A 16,727-nucleotide genomic window follows, 5' to 3' on the forward strand; every position below is an offset into this window, starting at 1 on the left:
TGAGTGTGTGTGTGTGTGTGTGTGTGTGTGTGTGTTGAAATTATGAAATCCTGGGCTCCTAGTAGTGATCTTCTAGCCACCCTTTCTGCAGAGGTAGGAGAGAGCTGCACAACTAAGGCCCTTGGAGTAGATGCCTGGATCCCTACCAGTTGTGCTTTGCCAGACCTAATGATTTTAGAGCTAAATGCCAATATTCTGGGTATTTTTCCAGTGCTGACCATTGATGATTTGACAGTTCTTGGAATCATGTGACTTATTCTCAGGATGGAAATTTTTGCTGGAGCCTCACTTGTGGTGGATAAACAGATTCTTACACTTCTAGGAATCACCTGTAAATATAGCTTTAAATAAAACACATTCACTTGTGGGATCCCCCAACCTACCTGCTCATGTCTTCTTCCTTTCTCCCTACCACTTACCGCTTTTGATTGCGGGGGAGGAGGGCGAGCATGGTCTTATTTAGCTCAGGCTAGCTTTAAATTCTCAACCTTCCTACCTCAGCCTCCCAAGTGCTGAGATTACAGGTGTGCACCACCACATTCAGATAACCTTTCACTCTTAAAGGATTTTTTCCCCCTTATTTGATGAAGGTATGAGGAGGAAACAATATAAAGATTGAGAATTATATCATAACCTCTATTTTTGTAAAAGGCAAAAGATGTATATAATCCAAAGAGAAACCAGAGTATATAACCTCTATTTTTGTATTGGACAACTTAGTGGTATTAGGAAGAGACCTCCCCCACCCCCATCTCCACCTCAGTCATTCATACAAATCAACAAGTAACAGAAAAAATTAGATTGAATTCAGACCTTTTTTCTTCTTTCAGACTTCTAGGTAGAGAAGTAAATAGGCAGTTTTTAATAACCAATACTCAGTGCAATCAAGAGACTGACTAGTTTAGAAACTGTGCTATCAGTTTCTGAATAACCTCAAGTCTTCAGTCATTTTAGCTACAGATCTACTTCAAATATTGTCACATATAACAGTATTAGCAAGAATAACAATAATGATGAGGAAAAGAAAAGAAAAATGGAGAAGAAAATATCTTACATCTTCCATCCCTTGGAGAGTATACAAAAACCTACCTGATTTCATTCACTATCAGAACAGTAATGTACTGTCAATATGAAATTACCTAATTCTCAATTTTCATAATGTAGCAACCAAGACAGAAGAGGCTTAGAGATCCCCAGAAAGATTAAGTGATTTGTTTGATGTCAAAGGACTATTACCTAGTAAGACCAGGATTAGGACTTGGATAGTATAGTTTTTCAGCTATTCTTCTGCATAACTGGATTCCACAGAATTCTCTTTTCCCTAAGGCCCCAGGGCAGCTCAGTGGTAGGCAATGGCACTGTTTGCCTTCCCCACTTTTCATCCTAGTCTTTAAATTTGTAAGTACTTTCTCTATCCTTTCCTGTCAGTGTCTTGTTATCTCACCCTGTTTTTTTTTGTTATTGTTGTTTTGTTTTGTTTTTTTCCAGTCTAGTCCTGGGGCTTGGACTCAGGGCCTGAGCACTGTCCCTGGCTTCTTTTTGCTCAAGACTAGCACTCTGCCACTTGAGCCACAGTGCCATTTCTGGCTGTTTTCTGTATATGTGGTGCTGAGGAATCGAACCTAGGGCTTCATGTATACGAGGCAAGCACTCTTTTGCCATGCGGCCATATTCCCAACCCTTATCTCACCCTGTTTGACCCTATTATCTTTCCACAAAAAAAATTATTCAGTATTCTTTCTATTAGGAAAACTACTCTTGGGTCTGGGAATGTGGCCTAGTGGTAAAGTGCTTGCCTCATATACATGAAGCCCTGGGTTCAATTCCTCAGCACCACATATATAGAAAATGGCCAGAAGTGGTGCTGTATCTTAAGTGGCAGAGTGCTAGCCTTGAGCAAAAAAGAAGCCAGGGACAGTGCTCAAGTCCTGAGTCCAAGGCCCAAGACTGGCAAAAAACAGCAACAACAAAAAACTACTCTTCATAGTGGAATGTCTTCCCGCTACGGTAATCTCTTAGCTTTACTCCCAGGCAGGCAAAGAATACTGAAAATTTGTGATTATCTCAATTTTTTTTCATATCATACTTATAATGTCAGACACTTTGGTTTAAGGTTATACTTAACTATCATTTTAATTTCAGCCTTCTTCTAAGTAGTTTTTGTTGAATTTATGTTCTTTAGACAATACCATTACTCCCTTGCAGATATAAAGAGTGTTAACTGATATTGTATCTATTTAATCTTTGTCTTTATAATTAATCAAGATAAATTTAAGGCGATCATTTTTGTTTGTAAATTGTATTTATTTGTGGTTTTTGTACTGGTATTGGAGCTTAAATTCAGAGCCTTGGTGCTATCTATCCCTTAGCTTTTCACTCAGGGTTGATGCTCAAATACGAATACTTAAGCCACAGCTCTACTTCTGGCTTAAGAGTCTCATGGACTTTTCTGCACCCCCACCCCCTTTCCAGCTTCAAATCTTGATCCTCAGATCTCACCCTCCTGAGTAGTTAGAATTATAGGTATGAGCCACTAGTGCCTGGCTGAGTTTTAAATTGTCCCATCTTTGGCCAGTGAGATGAACATCATATTGGCCCGTGTGTGTGTGTGTGTGTGTGTGTGTGTGTGTGTGTGTGTGTGTGTGTGTGTGTGTGTGTTTGTGTTGGCTAAGAATCAAACCAAGGGCTTCACACATGATAGACAAGCACTCTCTGAGCCATACCCTAGCCCTCTGCATGTTTATTATTTTTAAAGACTGTTTTGCAGAGTAGTTTTAGATTCACAGTAAAACTACAGCAAGTACAGAGATATCCCATATATCCCTTCCCCCAGAGAGTGGTCCATTTATTATGACCTATAATCATGTATTGACATGTTGTAGTTTATGTTACAACTCACCCTTGGGGCTTTTTTATTCTGTGGGTCTGAATAAATACATAATGACCTATGTTCACCACTGCAATATCATACAGATTTTTTCATTGTTCTGAATGCCTCCCTGCTTCCTGTTCTCCCTCGTTGCCCCTGCACTTCTCAACTGCTGGCTGTGAGCCCATTAGTCTATGGTGCCTTCCTTGCTTTCTGGCACAACAGGTCTTAGGCTCATGTTGACCATTTCCTGTATCAGTCCTAGAATCAACTATTCTTTCAGTGAGGAATAATATTCAGAGGGAGCTAGGAAGTTGTGTGGGGGGATGCACACATGCGTGCACATGTGTTACTTTTTTTTTTTTTTTTTTTGCCAGTCCTGGGCCTTGGACTCAGGGCCTGAGCACTGTCCCTGGCTTCTTTTTGCTCAAGGCTAGCACTCTGCCACTTGAGCCACAGTGCCACTTCTGGCCATTTTCTGTATATGTGGTGCTGGGGAATCGAACCCAGGGCCTCATGTATATGAGGCAGGCACTCTTGCCACTAGGCCATATCCCCAGCCCCACATGTGTTACTTTTTAAAACAAAATATATTATCAGTTTATATATTTTAAATTCAAATTTAGCATAGGTTTTTAAATTCCTTTTTGTACTTTATTCTTTCATCTTGGGCAGAAAAATCTTGATTTCTAAGACATTGACATAGCTCCTTATTTACTATATTTTATGGTATATTTCAGTGGCATCAAAATAATCAGTGATATTATCATTAATAAGTATTCAATAAAACTTTAGATTTCCTTAGAACTCTTTTTATCCTTATAGTATATTCTACGAAGATAAATATTCAAAATGTTCCAGTTTTTTGTTTTCTTTTTGAAGTAGAGTCTTGCTTTGCTGCCCAGGCTAGTTTTGAAATCTTGGGCTCAAGCAGTCCTTCTGTCTTAATCCTCATAATACTGGCATGGCACCATACCGTATCAAAATGCTGTGTTAAGTCATTTGAAATGGTTCTTTCAATTATGTTGCTATATCATCAATTGATAGGTTTATTCAGTTCACTTTCAATGACATCGTCCAAAAAGAAATGTGCTCTTTACCCATCGTATATAAATGTAACCCTTCTGAACATCACTTTCATAATAAAAGTGTTTTAAAATTCACATTTTAATGCGCTACCTAATTACAAGCTTCCAGAGTAGAAACTATAATAAGAGAAGCTTGACTTCCATCACTGTCCCCTCACCCATTTTTCCCACCTCAGGAGCAGCCATTTTTGTTAGCCCCTAATCCTTACAAGTCACTCCTTTTCTCAACATTAGTGTGCATATACACACATTTTGTGTCCCTCCCTATCCTGCACAAAAGTTGTATAGCTTGCATACGCTTATATTCTTTGAATTCTTTCTTCCACTTAATAATGAACCCTAGCAATAATTTTGTGTCAGTTTGTGAAGGTCTTTTGTTAGAATATTAAGATGCTTAGTATTTTATTATGGGATATAACATAGTTAATTCAGCAAAGCCCCTATTGATGAACTTTTCAGCTATTCTCCAACTTTAGTTGTATACAGTGAATAGCTATAGACTGTTTGGTTTGCTAGGCTAGATCTCTGGAAATAGGTTCACTACATGCTATCTACTAGAGAACCTCAATAGAAACTCTGTGCCCAGCTGGGTGTGGTGGTGCATGCCCATAATTTCAATACTCAGGTAGACCATTTTGAGACCATTTTTGAGTTCCAGATCAGCCTGGGAAACATAACAAGAGCCCTTTCAAAAGAGGGGAAAAGGAAACTGGGCCTAGAAGTCACATAGACAGCTTCTACCTAGCACAGACTTCCAGAAACAAAGCAGGTATTCAGCATAAGCCATATGATTTGTGTAGTTATAACAGATCACTCTTTCCAGTTAATATGGGAACCCTCTCAAAATCCAGGATCCCAACTACCATGCCAGCTTTGTAAGCAGCCTTGCAAAGGGGAACAGCAGTCAGCTTCTGGGTTTACTCATCATACACAGCACTATTTCATTTGTATGTGGCTTGTGTTCTTTCCCGTCTTGGTCATTTTCTTGTATTAGGGATTTGGACCCTCTGTGACATAAGTTGTAAGTACTTTTTCTAGTTTCTCTTTTGATTTTGCTTATTATATTATTGTGGTTTTGAGGTATAGCTTCTCTCAGTCCAGAGTTAAAGGAAACATATATTTTTATTTCCTCTGTGTAATTTCTAATTTATTTGGAATTTGTCCTGACATTTGGTATTTTGTTGTTTTCTGAAATATCTATGTAGTTTGTGCCAATGAAATTTTTAATGCATATTTTCCTTACTTTCTTGAAAAGCTACCTTTCTCCAGGTAGGTACTAGATTTCTGTATGCTTTATGGGTCTATTTCTAGATTTCCTATTCTGTTTCACTGTTTTATCTACTTTTGTACCAATACTACACTTTAAAAAGTATGATAGACTATGCATTCAACAAGTTCTGCTTCTAAAGAGAATAATCACTAACTATATTTATGGCAGAGATTTGGAGTTCAATAGTTCATAGGTCCCTAGGTACACTCCCAATGAAAGACATGGAGACTTATTTGTGCAGATTGGACTTGTTGCAGACTTACCAAATCAAGGATTACAGATAACATGTTTTAGCCTTCACCTGCAGATCATCCAAAAGAAGCTGAAGAGCCACAGCCTTATCATCAACTGCAGTGGCACAACAGTTTGAGGTTAAAAAGTACAAAAGATGTTCAAATTGGGGAAAAGATACATTAGAAAAGACTTCAATTTTAAAAGGCACACACCTCTCATATTGGAAAGAATGTTCCTTCAGAGAATGCAAAACTGAAAGTGGCTAAGTAAATGAGAAGAATCAAGCCCTGGCAAGAAGTAACCAGTGGAGAATGCAGCTAGCACATTTCTGGAGAAGACTGGGGAATTAGCAGTGTGGGGCATCAAGTCCTATTGTCCTGGCAGTTTCCAGTTAAAAATCCAAATCCTTTTTTATTAAAGGTAGTAAGAAAGTATTTTCATTAGGGTATAGTTAACCCATCTTTCCTGCTTTAACAAAAAGCTATCTTCAAATTCTCCTTTAGATCATGCTTAAGTATTTAGTAGCTTTGTCTCTTCTACATCCTCTGTTATTATTTTCAGAGTATTTTACTTATTTTATACGAATTTTGTAATGAATGTTATCTAGCTCTGGAAAGTAACGTGTTGACATTTCATTAAGATTATATCAAGTTTATAAAGTAACATACTACAAAGAGACATCTTTGACACGTTGAGTCCTACTGCCCACTGGTACAGTATGTCCTTCATTTTGTCAAGTCCCCTTTTGTGTCTTCCACCACTGTCTTCAAGTTCCCTCAGCATGCCATTTGTACATTTCTTGGTAAGTTTGTGTCTGTTTTTCTCCCTCCATGAACCCCCTGCTCCTTGCTGCCTTCAATTTTGGGAAACATTCCTTAATGCTTACATGACAGATTTGATGTGGAAACCCGACATGTGTTTATTGGTGACCATTCAGGCCAAGTTACAATCCTCAAACTAGAACAAGAAAGCTGCACGCTGTTCACAAGCTTCAGAGGACACACAGGTAGGAGTCAAAGCAAAATCATCTGTACAGACCTCACGGAGTGCTATCTCCCCCTGTGTATTCTGATGTTCACATGATGGGGTTTGAAAATAGCAAAGCACAACCTGTACTTGGGCAAAGAAACATGAAACACATGATTTCAGAATGGTTCAGTAAGAGTTTATCTCAAAAATTTTCTCCATAATCCAAACAAGAGAAAGCATCTATTTTTGAAAATATTGGTGATTTAGCTTTCATATTACATTTTGAGAAAGCCAGTGTTGACATGCATTAATGAGACGTTTGAGACAATATGGCAACTGCTCTGACCCCAGAAGGCTGAAAGAACAGCTACCTCAGTCTGTCTGGCCACTCTTGGAATGAAAAAATAGTGTGCTAGAAAAATCAAATGAAAAGAAAAATGCTCTCGTCAAGGCTAGCTAGACAACATCAAAAGGGACACATTCAGCTTTCCCTCCCTTCTGGGTCCTGCAGTGGATAAACCAGAGAGGTTTTTTTTTTGTTTGTTTGTTTGTTTGTTTCTGGTCTTTTCATGATCATTTATGCAAGGTGATAGAAAGCAGTCATTTTTGGTCTCTGAAAGACTTGAATAGATGGTGATGATTCATGTCTTACTAGCATTTTTCGGATGTAGCATTGGCTTTAGAAAATGTTGACCCCAGGAAATGAGCCACTGCCTGTTGCCATGGTCATTTTTTGGCTTTTGTGTTCTTTGTAGATGACTAAACCATGATTTAGCATAGATCAGGAATAATGCTTAGTTTATATATAAGAACAGCAGTAGGTAAAAGAAGTTGTTAAACTGGATAGTACCAATCCAGTCATAAGAGAGTTCCTGAAGGAGAAGAGACATACAGTAAAGGGAAAACTAAATCCAAGGATAAAAATATTCATAAAAGATCACCTTAATTATCTGTGACTTTGCAAGGAAGATTGCATAGAAACTTTCCCTGTGCATAGGATTCCAGTCTTTTTTCATTGACTCTCTTGTGTGCTCCCTCTCCCTTACCCTCACGTACTGAGAGGTCCTAAGCTTGCTAGGCAAGTGCTCTACCAATTGAGCCATGCCCCAGGCCTTTTGTACTTTTTAGTTTGTTTTCAGGTAAAATTTCAAAACCACAATCTTTCTACCTCCACCTCTCAAGTAGTTAGGACCACAGGTGTGTACCACTACAACCCCACAACCCAGCTTTTTTTTTTTTCCTGCATTCTTTTTTTCAAATTAGTTATTTATTGTCAAAGTGATATACAGAGGGGCCCAGCTTGTTTTTGAGAACTTGTTTTGATAACTTTTGGGCTAACTTCGATCTGTAATCCTCCTGTTTCCACCTTTCATATTGCTTGGATTATAGGTGTGGACCACCACACCTGCCCTCATTGGCTGTATCTTTGTAAACACATAGATTCTGACCAAACAGGAGTCTGATAGGAGCCAGAACTGTCTCATCTCAGAAATGTTAGACTTCCATTGCACTTTGGACTTGAGTCATCTCACCTTTCATTTTCCTAAATTGTTTACTTCACTCCACTTGCTCTTCCCATGATGAGAATTCCAGTCCTTTGTCCCTTTGTTCCCCAGTATCTCAGCTGAACTCACTTCCTGACCAATGGTGCATTACTTCAGCCATGCTTCTAGCTAACATTGTCAGTTCTGTGACTGAGAGTGTTCTACCTTCTCAGCAAGCTTGGGGATATGACTCAAACTCTGTTCACCTTCTTTTTAAAACTCTGTTTGGTGTGCAAGTGTGCTTCCTTGAAACTTAGACCATCATTAGAGCATCACTTCCATGAGACAAGCCACCATTACCATTGCAGCATTGTGATTTCCCAGCTAGGTGTACAGGGTATCTCATCTTCCCTCTACCTGTGCTCAGTGCACACTTTGAGCCAGTCCCCTAAATAGCTTTTCACTGCCCTCCCCTACTGCCTCTCCATCCAGTCCCCAGCCTCCTCCTTCTAAAGCAGGAGCTTTTGGAAAAAGAAGTACTTCTCACTCATTCTGTACTCTCCCTACCCTAACCAACAAACTTTTTCTCTATCCCTCCTCATTTCTGTACGAGAGCCTGCCTTCCTCTGGCCCCAGACTGAATCTCCTCAGGATCTACATACCAAAATGAGTTCCGCTTTCCTCCAGTTGACCTCCTTGCTTTTCTCAGTTTAGTAAGGAGCTTAAAGTTTTTGCCTCCCTGTTAAGAAAACAAACTAAAACCTTCTCAACTCCAGGCCTCATTATAGCAATTTCATCTGATTTTTTTAACAGAGTTCTCTCCAAAAAAAATGTAAACTGTACTTAGTTTCTAAAAAAAACTTACTGTTTTACATATTTTTAAATGTTCTGATTGGTGGAGCATTCCATGCATTCATGTTGTGTGACCATTGCTATTGTCCATCACAGAACATTATTCATCTTGGAAACTGCAACTCTGTACATTTAGGCAGTGACCCTCTTCCGCTCCCCCAGTTCCTGGCAGCTACCCTCTGCTTCCTGAATATGGATCTGACTACTCTAGGGACTTCCTATAAGTGGAACCATACAGCACTTGTCCATTTGTGAATGGCTTATTTCACTCAGCCTTGAAACATTTTCAAGGTTCATCCAGCACGTTGCAAACAACAATGCTTTCTTAAAGAATATAATTTCCCTGGCTGCTTCCATCTTCACCTTCCATTTGCCCCCAGCCTTCTCTAGTCTGGTTTGTCTCTGTGGCTCCACTTGAGCTTCTCTCCCTGAGGTAACCCACAGTCTGCTGGGATGTGTTTTCACCTTGTCATACTTAACCTTTCAGCAGCATTCTGCATTGTGGCTATTCCTTCTTCCTGTCCCTGCCCTTCTTTCATTTCTATAACCTGTCTCTCCTGTTTCCTTCAGTGCCTCCGGGTGTTGGTTCTCTGAATCCCCAGGTCTGCCCTGCATACTCTTCTCCATACTCTCTCTACTCTCCCATGTCAATCTTAGCCATAACTCCCAGCCACAGAAATAAAAGGCACAGTCATTGTCCTCAAATTCCTCACAAGCCAACGAGAGACACAAGCTAGTCTATAATTACAGCACATAGTGGCACAGATAGAGAAAGCTAATGCTGAGCACTTCCAAAAACAGAAGAGTGACTTACTTGGAAGGAGGCAGGAGGTATTTAGGAAGGAAAGTCTCCCTAGGGGAGTTGTTGCTTGACCTGAAGTCCTTGGGGATGAATGTGTCCAGTTCATGGGAAAGAAGTGAAGAGACTAGTACAGGTAAAGGAAGACAGCATAGTTCAGAGGTATGGGGATTTGCAAAAGTGTGGCCCTCATGGGCACATATTAGGCCGGCACACTGGGCATGGGGGCAGAAGAAGGGAGGCAGTGTAGATACAGCCAGAAGAGAAAGGAGAGTCTTTAGATAAGGTAAGGGAGTCAACTCAATATCATTCAGGAAAGTAGCATTTGCCTAATACTAATCTAGCTACTGTACAGTTTGTTCATTTAAGGCTACAGTGAGAACATTCAGTGATTCCATGGTGACTCAGACATATTATTGAACTCTTCCTATCTAGAAAGCCTGTTCTAGACCCTGGCAGGTTTCACACTCAGCCACACAGAATTCTGGGACATAGGTGTTTTTGTTTTTGTTTTTATAAAGACCAAAAATCTTCAAATCTTTCAACTAGATCCACCAAAAGTAATTCTTGGAGTTCTAGGTGCCTATGGTTCACCCTTGCCCTTGCAATACTCGCTACTCAAAAAGCTGAGGTCTGAGGATCACAGCCAGCCCAAGCAGGAAAGGAAGTGAGATTCTTATCTCTAATTAAGCACCAACCCCCAGACACACAAAAACCACTCACCAAACATACTTACACACACAAGTGGAGCTGTGGCTTAAGTAGTAGAATGCCAGTCTTGAGTAGAAAAGCTCATGGACAGCACCCAGGTCCAAGATTCCTCAGGACTGACACGAAACAAAAACAAACAGAGCAATCTTGGGAGTTTTAAGAATCCAAATTCCTGACTCAGGAGCAGACACATCTTTGTGTGTGTGTGTGTGTGTGTGTGTGTGTGTGTGTGTGTGTGTGTGTGTGTGTGTGTGTCCCAGTCACTTTCTCTCGAAGTGCAAAAGGTCATGCAGAAATGATAGACTTGGCTTGATAGTCACATCCAGAGGCCAAACAACCTTTTCTAATCCATACAGATTTAGGAAACTAGTTTTACGTTCTTATGCTCCCTCTGCTGGTTTTCTTTCTGGAACTAAATGTCAAGTATCATGATTCTTTACTATTTCTGAAGAAATGACAATGTATTTGTACCAGAAAGCCATCAGCTGACTTGAACAATCTTGTTTGGGTTATTGGACATTAAGAATGATCGGTAGAATCTTTTTTTCTAAAAATTTTTGATTAGTGTGAAGATATTAGAAATAGAGAGGCTTGAATAAAATTCTGCCAAAATATTAAATCAATGAAAACTTAAATACAACCTTGTTCACTGGCTACTAAAAGAACTGACAGGAACAACAACTACAACTAAGCAGGCCAGGCACTGATTGCTCATGCCTGTAATCCTAACTATTCAGGAAGCTGAGACCTGAGGCTTATGATTCAAAGCTAGCCCAGGCAAGAAGTTCATGAGATTCTTATCTATAATTAACCACCAGAAAACCACAAGTGGAACTGTGACTCAAAGTGGTAGAGCACTAGCCTTGAGCAACAAAGCTTAGGGACAGCATCCAGACCTTGAGTTCAAGCCCCATGACTGACAAAAAAAAGTAGCTAAGCAAATGAATGTTAGTACAAATATGCAAATTCAAATTATTACACTGAGCACTTTTAAGTTTTGTTTACAACATTGTCTTGCGCAGAGTTCTATCAAGTATGGGCCTATGTGTGTGGGTTGCCATCAGTTTTTTTTCACACTGGCTTGCTCTTACTGTGGTGGCTACTGGTACATAGGTGACTGAGACAAATGTAATTCTTGCTCTCACTCACCTTGAGGTCCAGCATAGAAGACATACATTAGGCCCATAATTACAGGGAATTCACTAAGACACTATGTAGGTAGCAAGTGTGGTGAAGCCCAGAGCCCCTCATAGAATACTTGGTAGTAGATGAGAAGAGGGCCTCTCCTTATGCACTTACAGGGAAGCTTCCCAAGGAAGTGGTATTTCAGTAGCACTTGAGAGAAATAACCTAAAGGTGAAGCTTACACACCCTCTTCACTTCAACCTAGAACAAAATATAGTGACTGACACATCAAATACTTTCAAGGCTTTAGGCCCTGTCAATCAGGCCCTCCTCCATCCACAATGTTGACCTGTCCAGCTTTCCCAGGAGAGTGTGATGTCACACTCTTGGTGAATTACCACAGCACACTCTGGTATAAAGACAGACTCCTCAGTTTCCAACCCTGATTGTATAACACTCCTGTGCAGCCTTTTTACTTTTCCAAGATAGGTTGTAAAAGTCTCAGTTTTAGCTAAGTATTTTGGTAATAGGTATTACATTTCTGAAAATGTTTAGACTCAGATCCAGTTCCATATTTGAAATTCTTTTCCAACTAATCAAAAATGTACAGGAGTGGAACTGAGATCCCCCCTCAGGATCACTCCGGAGGCTGAGTAGGATCCTAAGGAAGATCACTTGAGTCCCAGTATTTAGAGACCAGGCTGGGAAACACAGCAAACTTGCATCTGTAATTTTAAAATAGTAAAGAAATGGGAATTAAAGTTGTGCGTGTTAGATGTTCACCTTAGCAAATTTGACAATATTTAAAAGTTAATAAAAGGTGGAATAAGTTCATATGAATACTTATTGTAGGTCATTATCCACCCATTAACAATAATGTTCGTGTGCATATAATAATGCAGAAAAACTGTAATTGCAAAAACTTACTTAAACATTCTGGAATTTGCCATGGTAGTTCATGCCTGTAATAGAATCCTCTGAAGGACAGTGAGTTCACTAATAAAATCTGGGTGCAATGTTACACAACTATCAATCCAGCTATGATAGGAAGCATAAACAATTGGATTGTGGTCCAGGCCAGACTAGGCTAAAATCAAAACCATATTCAAAAAAACAACAAAAGCAAAAAGGGCTGGAAGAGTTGCTCAAGTGGTAAGTGCCTGCCTAGCAAACATGATACTTTGAGTTCAAATCCAGTACTTCCAGGATGAGGACAGTGCTTTCCATGAGCAGCACTTTCTTCTTCTCCCCTCAGCCAGAGGCTGTCATGCTTGTTGTTCCCCCATTCCTCTCTCTTGTCCAGTAGACCAGGTTAGTTGGGTAAGCATTTGTTGAATACCTCTTGCATACTAGGCGCTGTGTGTTGTGTTCAGATACAAAGATGCAGAACCCGAAGTTTACTGTCAAGCAGATTTCTAATCTGGTGGGACAGGGCTATGATAGAATGAGGGTAGTATGGTGACTAAGCCCCTGTGCTGATCCTTTCAGAGCTGATATTCTATTAGGGTAGTAGACAAGCAACCTATTTGGGGAAGAAAAAATAAAGTATAAGGCAGAGAGTGATAAGAGTAGTAGTAAGATATCACAAGAAATGTATTCACTGGCTTATTATGTAACTGTACCCCCTTTGCACAACACCTTGTCTATAAAATTTAATTAAAAAAAGAGTAGTGGAGGAAGATATCTCTTAAGTAGATGGTATTTAGGCAAGATTCATTCTTCCATGAATAGGAATGTGTTAGTGCAGAAAGATGTGTGGGTAGAGAAGCTAGTAAGTGTGATCCAGAGTAGTAAGTGAGGTGAGCCAAGCTCAGAGAGACCAGTAACTCATGGTTTTTCTAATATGTGCAAGTGAGATCTAAAATTCACTAGGACATGATAAATTATACAGGACTGTAGGCATTCACACACAGTGAGACCAAAGGAGCAAAGGAGGAGGATACTCTTAGGGGAGGAACACAAAGGCGTAATGCCTTGGTGCCTCTGATCATATAAAATACTGAAATGAAGTCCAGGAAATAGAAACAAGAGGTTTGTTTTCTTTTTGTCTTATTTGTTTCTCTGTCTTTTCAGGGGATAAGGAGGAGCACAGAAATGGAGGGACAAAGGGTAAACAAATGCAGTAGTGCAGTACTCAGTAGGCACTGTTGAAAATGAACTATACAATTTGTTGACAGGGATAGGAGGGACAAAATGGGAAAGAGCGAAAGAGGGGGTGGCATTGTCCTAAAAGAAATTTACTCATTACCTGACTTACAGTACCTGAAATAGTAACCCCTCTGTACATTACCTTTACAATAATATTTTAAAAATCTGGGACAAATATGAGAGAAATTTCTCTAAAAGCTTTTAAACACTAAGACAAATTGATCATCTAAATTTTGAAAGTGTCATTCTGATGTTATTTTATGTTCTATAAATAAAATATTTTCACTAATGTAAAAGCGAGTATTTCTGACATGAATATTTTTATGTTCATTTTATATGGAAAAAGTTAATAACTGTTTTTACCACACAAGGAGTTTGATTTATCAGGTTATTACCACTGATAGTGATTACTAGAGTAATCCTACCAATCCATATCTCTGCACTGCAATTTATAGGTTGTAACTGATCTAATCAAATTCTCACCACAAATTCTCACCTATAAAGGGGATTGTGGTTAGTTTGATATTACCATTAGTAATAATAATAGTTATAGTGATTGTAGTATTAATTATTATATCTGCCATATTACCGTAGACAATACTGACACTTAAGGGTGTAATTGATTCAAAAGGAGTCTGTAAATTCAGATTACCAAAGAGAAAATATTAACTCTAATACTGAGAGGGGCTAATTATATGATGTTCAAGATTTTTAAAAGTCTAACCAGACACCATTGGCTCATGCTGATCAATAACCCTTGCTGTTTGGGAGAGTGAAAACAGGATTGCATTTTCAGGCCAACCTGGGAAGAATGTTTAAGCACGTAGCCTAAGCTCTGTGGGAAGTTGAGATTGGGAGGATCACAGTTCCAGGCCAACCTGAGCAGAAAATTCTGAGAATCATCTTGATGGAAGGATACTGGGTATCCATATCTGTTATTTCTACTAAGATAGGAAGCCTAAAACAGGCATATTTTGATAAAGGTACATACCCAGGCTGGAAACAAGACCTTATCTCACAAATAACCAGTACAAAAGGCTAGAGTTGGGAGAGGATAACAATGTTTGACAAGAAATACATTTATTACCTTATGTATGTAACTGTAACCCCTCTGTACATCACCTTGATAATAAATTTAAATTTTAAAAAAGGGCTAGAGTAATGATGGCTCAGCAGGAGAGCACCAAAGTAGCAAATACAAGGCCCTGAGTTTAAACCAAGTATCACCAAAAAATAAATGTCTCTGAGTGCTGGCTCATGTCTGTAATCCTAGCTACTCAGGAGGCTGAGATCAGAGGATCGAAGTTTGAAGCCAGCTTGGGCAGAAAAGACCATGAGACTCTTATCTCCAGTTAACTACCAAAACAACAACTGGAAGTGGATCTATGGCTCAAGTAGTAGAGCTCTAGTCTTGAGCAGAAACAGCTCCCAAACCCAAAGTTCAAGTCCCAGGACAGGCAAAAAAAAAAAAAAATCATATATAGTAGACATTTATCAAAAGACAACATACAGATGACCAGCAGAAATAGGGAAAAAAAATTCTTCAGCATCACTGCTCACTAAAGAAAGGCAAATCAATACCACATGAGATGTCCTTTCATCCTAGTTAGAATGATATTATAAAAAAACATAATTATATATTTCTGATGTTAAAAAATTCAGAAACAAATATGAGAAAATTTGTGTTAAGTGAAATGATCCATATATATGTATACATACATATAGTACACCGGTGCTGGGGCTTGAATACAGAGCCTATATGTTGTACTTTCACTTCTTTACAAGGCTGCTGCTCTACCACTTGAGCTACAGCTCCACTTCCTGCCTTTTGGTGGTTAATTGGAGATAAAGGTCTCACAGACTGTCTTGCCTAGGCAAGAGCCCTAGTCCTCAAATCTTAGCCTCCTGAACAGTGAGTATTACAGGTGTGAGCTACCAGTGCCCAGTTCATATTTTCTTAAGCTTTGCCTACCTTCCACCCTGAAAACAATAGATGAAAACAAACTGAAGCTTAAAAAATGCTCAGTTCTTTTTTATTGACACATAATTGTACATATTTATGATCTACAGTATATATTATAGAGTATACACTGTATAATGATCAAATAAGGATAGTTAGCATAGTGCCTCATCAGTTATCATTTCCTTGTGTGGGAACATTCAAAATCCTCCTTCTAGCTATATTAGGATATACAAACCATATTATTAACTACAGTTACTCTACTGTACAACACAGTACCAGAACTTATTCTTCCTTTGATATATAACTTTGGGGTCCTTATAGTATTTGTTATTATATGATTTGGGGCTGAGGGATGCTTAAAGAGTAAGATTTTTTTATAGCTAATCTTTTTTTTTTCTGAAACTTACTCCTCTGTTCATTCAGCAATCATTATTTGCAGGAATTACCTTGGTTTTTTATTCCTTTGTGTTATCATTTTTTGTTAACATTATTGTTTCTAATATCCCACGATATCTGTTCTCAGGTGGAGTGACTGCTCTCTGTTGGGACCCAGTCCAGAGGGTATTGTTCTCTGGCAGTTCAGATCACTCCGTCATCATGTGGGACATGGGTGGGAGAAAAGGAACAGCCATCGAACTCCGAGGACACAAGTAAGACTGCTAGTGCTTTTTTGATTCTTAGAAATGATTCTAGTAGAAAGGCAGAACAAAGGATCTGGGTCTAGTCCCCATGTTAGGACCTTGGTGCAGGAAGGAATAGAGCAGAACAGCCACCTTGATTTATGTCCTCACAGGAGTGTACTAACATGTTAATACTGCATTTATTCCACAGGGGACCTGAGTGCCTACAAAAATCATAAAGTAAAATAGTGGCAGCAATAAATAAAGGTAAAAATCAGAGGCAGGCAGAATATTAGAGTAAAAATTTAAGAGAGAAAAAAAGATCTTTAAAACATGAGTCAGAAAGGCCTACAACATTTCTGTAATTGAGTTCAAATGTGACTTCACACTTCCTGGCAGCTTGAGGAAGAGGGGAGAGAGAATGCCTTACCCAGTACATTTTGTACTTCACCAAGTATTTATTGAAAGCTTACCTTGATTCTTTTAGGGTTGTTGTTCTATAAAGGGTGGGCTGTGGGGGACTGGGGACTGAAGACAGCAGAGAAAGCCTGGTGTTTCCCTAGAGCAGGTCTCTAGCTTTGCTTTGCACAAGGAA

The 16,727-nt window shown here is 39.2% G+C and overlaps 1 protein-coding gene across 1 annotated transcript in view; it reads left to right on the forward strand.

Annotated features, from left to right (window-relative positions):
* Wdfy2 (WD repeat and FYVE domain containing 2) overlaps positions 1 to 16,727 on the forward strand; it is a 159,424-nt gene that overhangs the window by 124,169 nt on the left and 18,528 nt on the right. The window contains exons 6-7 of the mRNA XM_048341437.1: positions 6,355 to 6,467; positions 16,036 to 16,162. Coding sequence (XP_048197394.1) covers positions 6,355 to 6,467; positions 16,036 to 16,162 — 240 coding nt within the window. The remainder of the gene's footprint in view (positions 1 to 6,354; positions 6,468 to 16,035; positions 16,163 to 16,727) is intronic.

The sequence above is a fragment of the Perognathus longimembris genome, chromosome 3 (genome assembly GCF_023159225.1).
Source record: "Perognathus longimembris pacificus isolate PPM17 chromosome 3, ASM2315922v1, whole genome shotgun sequence".
NCBI lineage: Eukaryota > Metazoa > Chordata > Mammalia > Rodentia > Heteromyidae > Perognathus > Perognathus longimembris.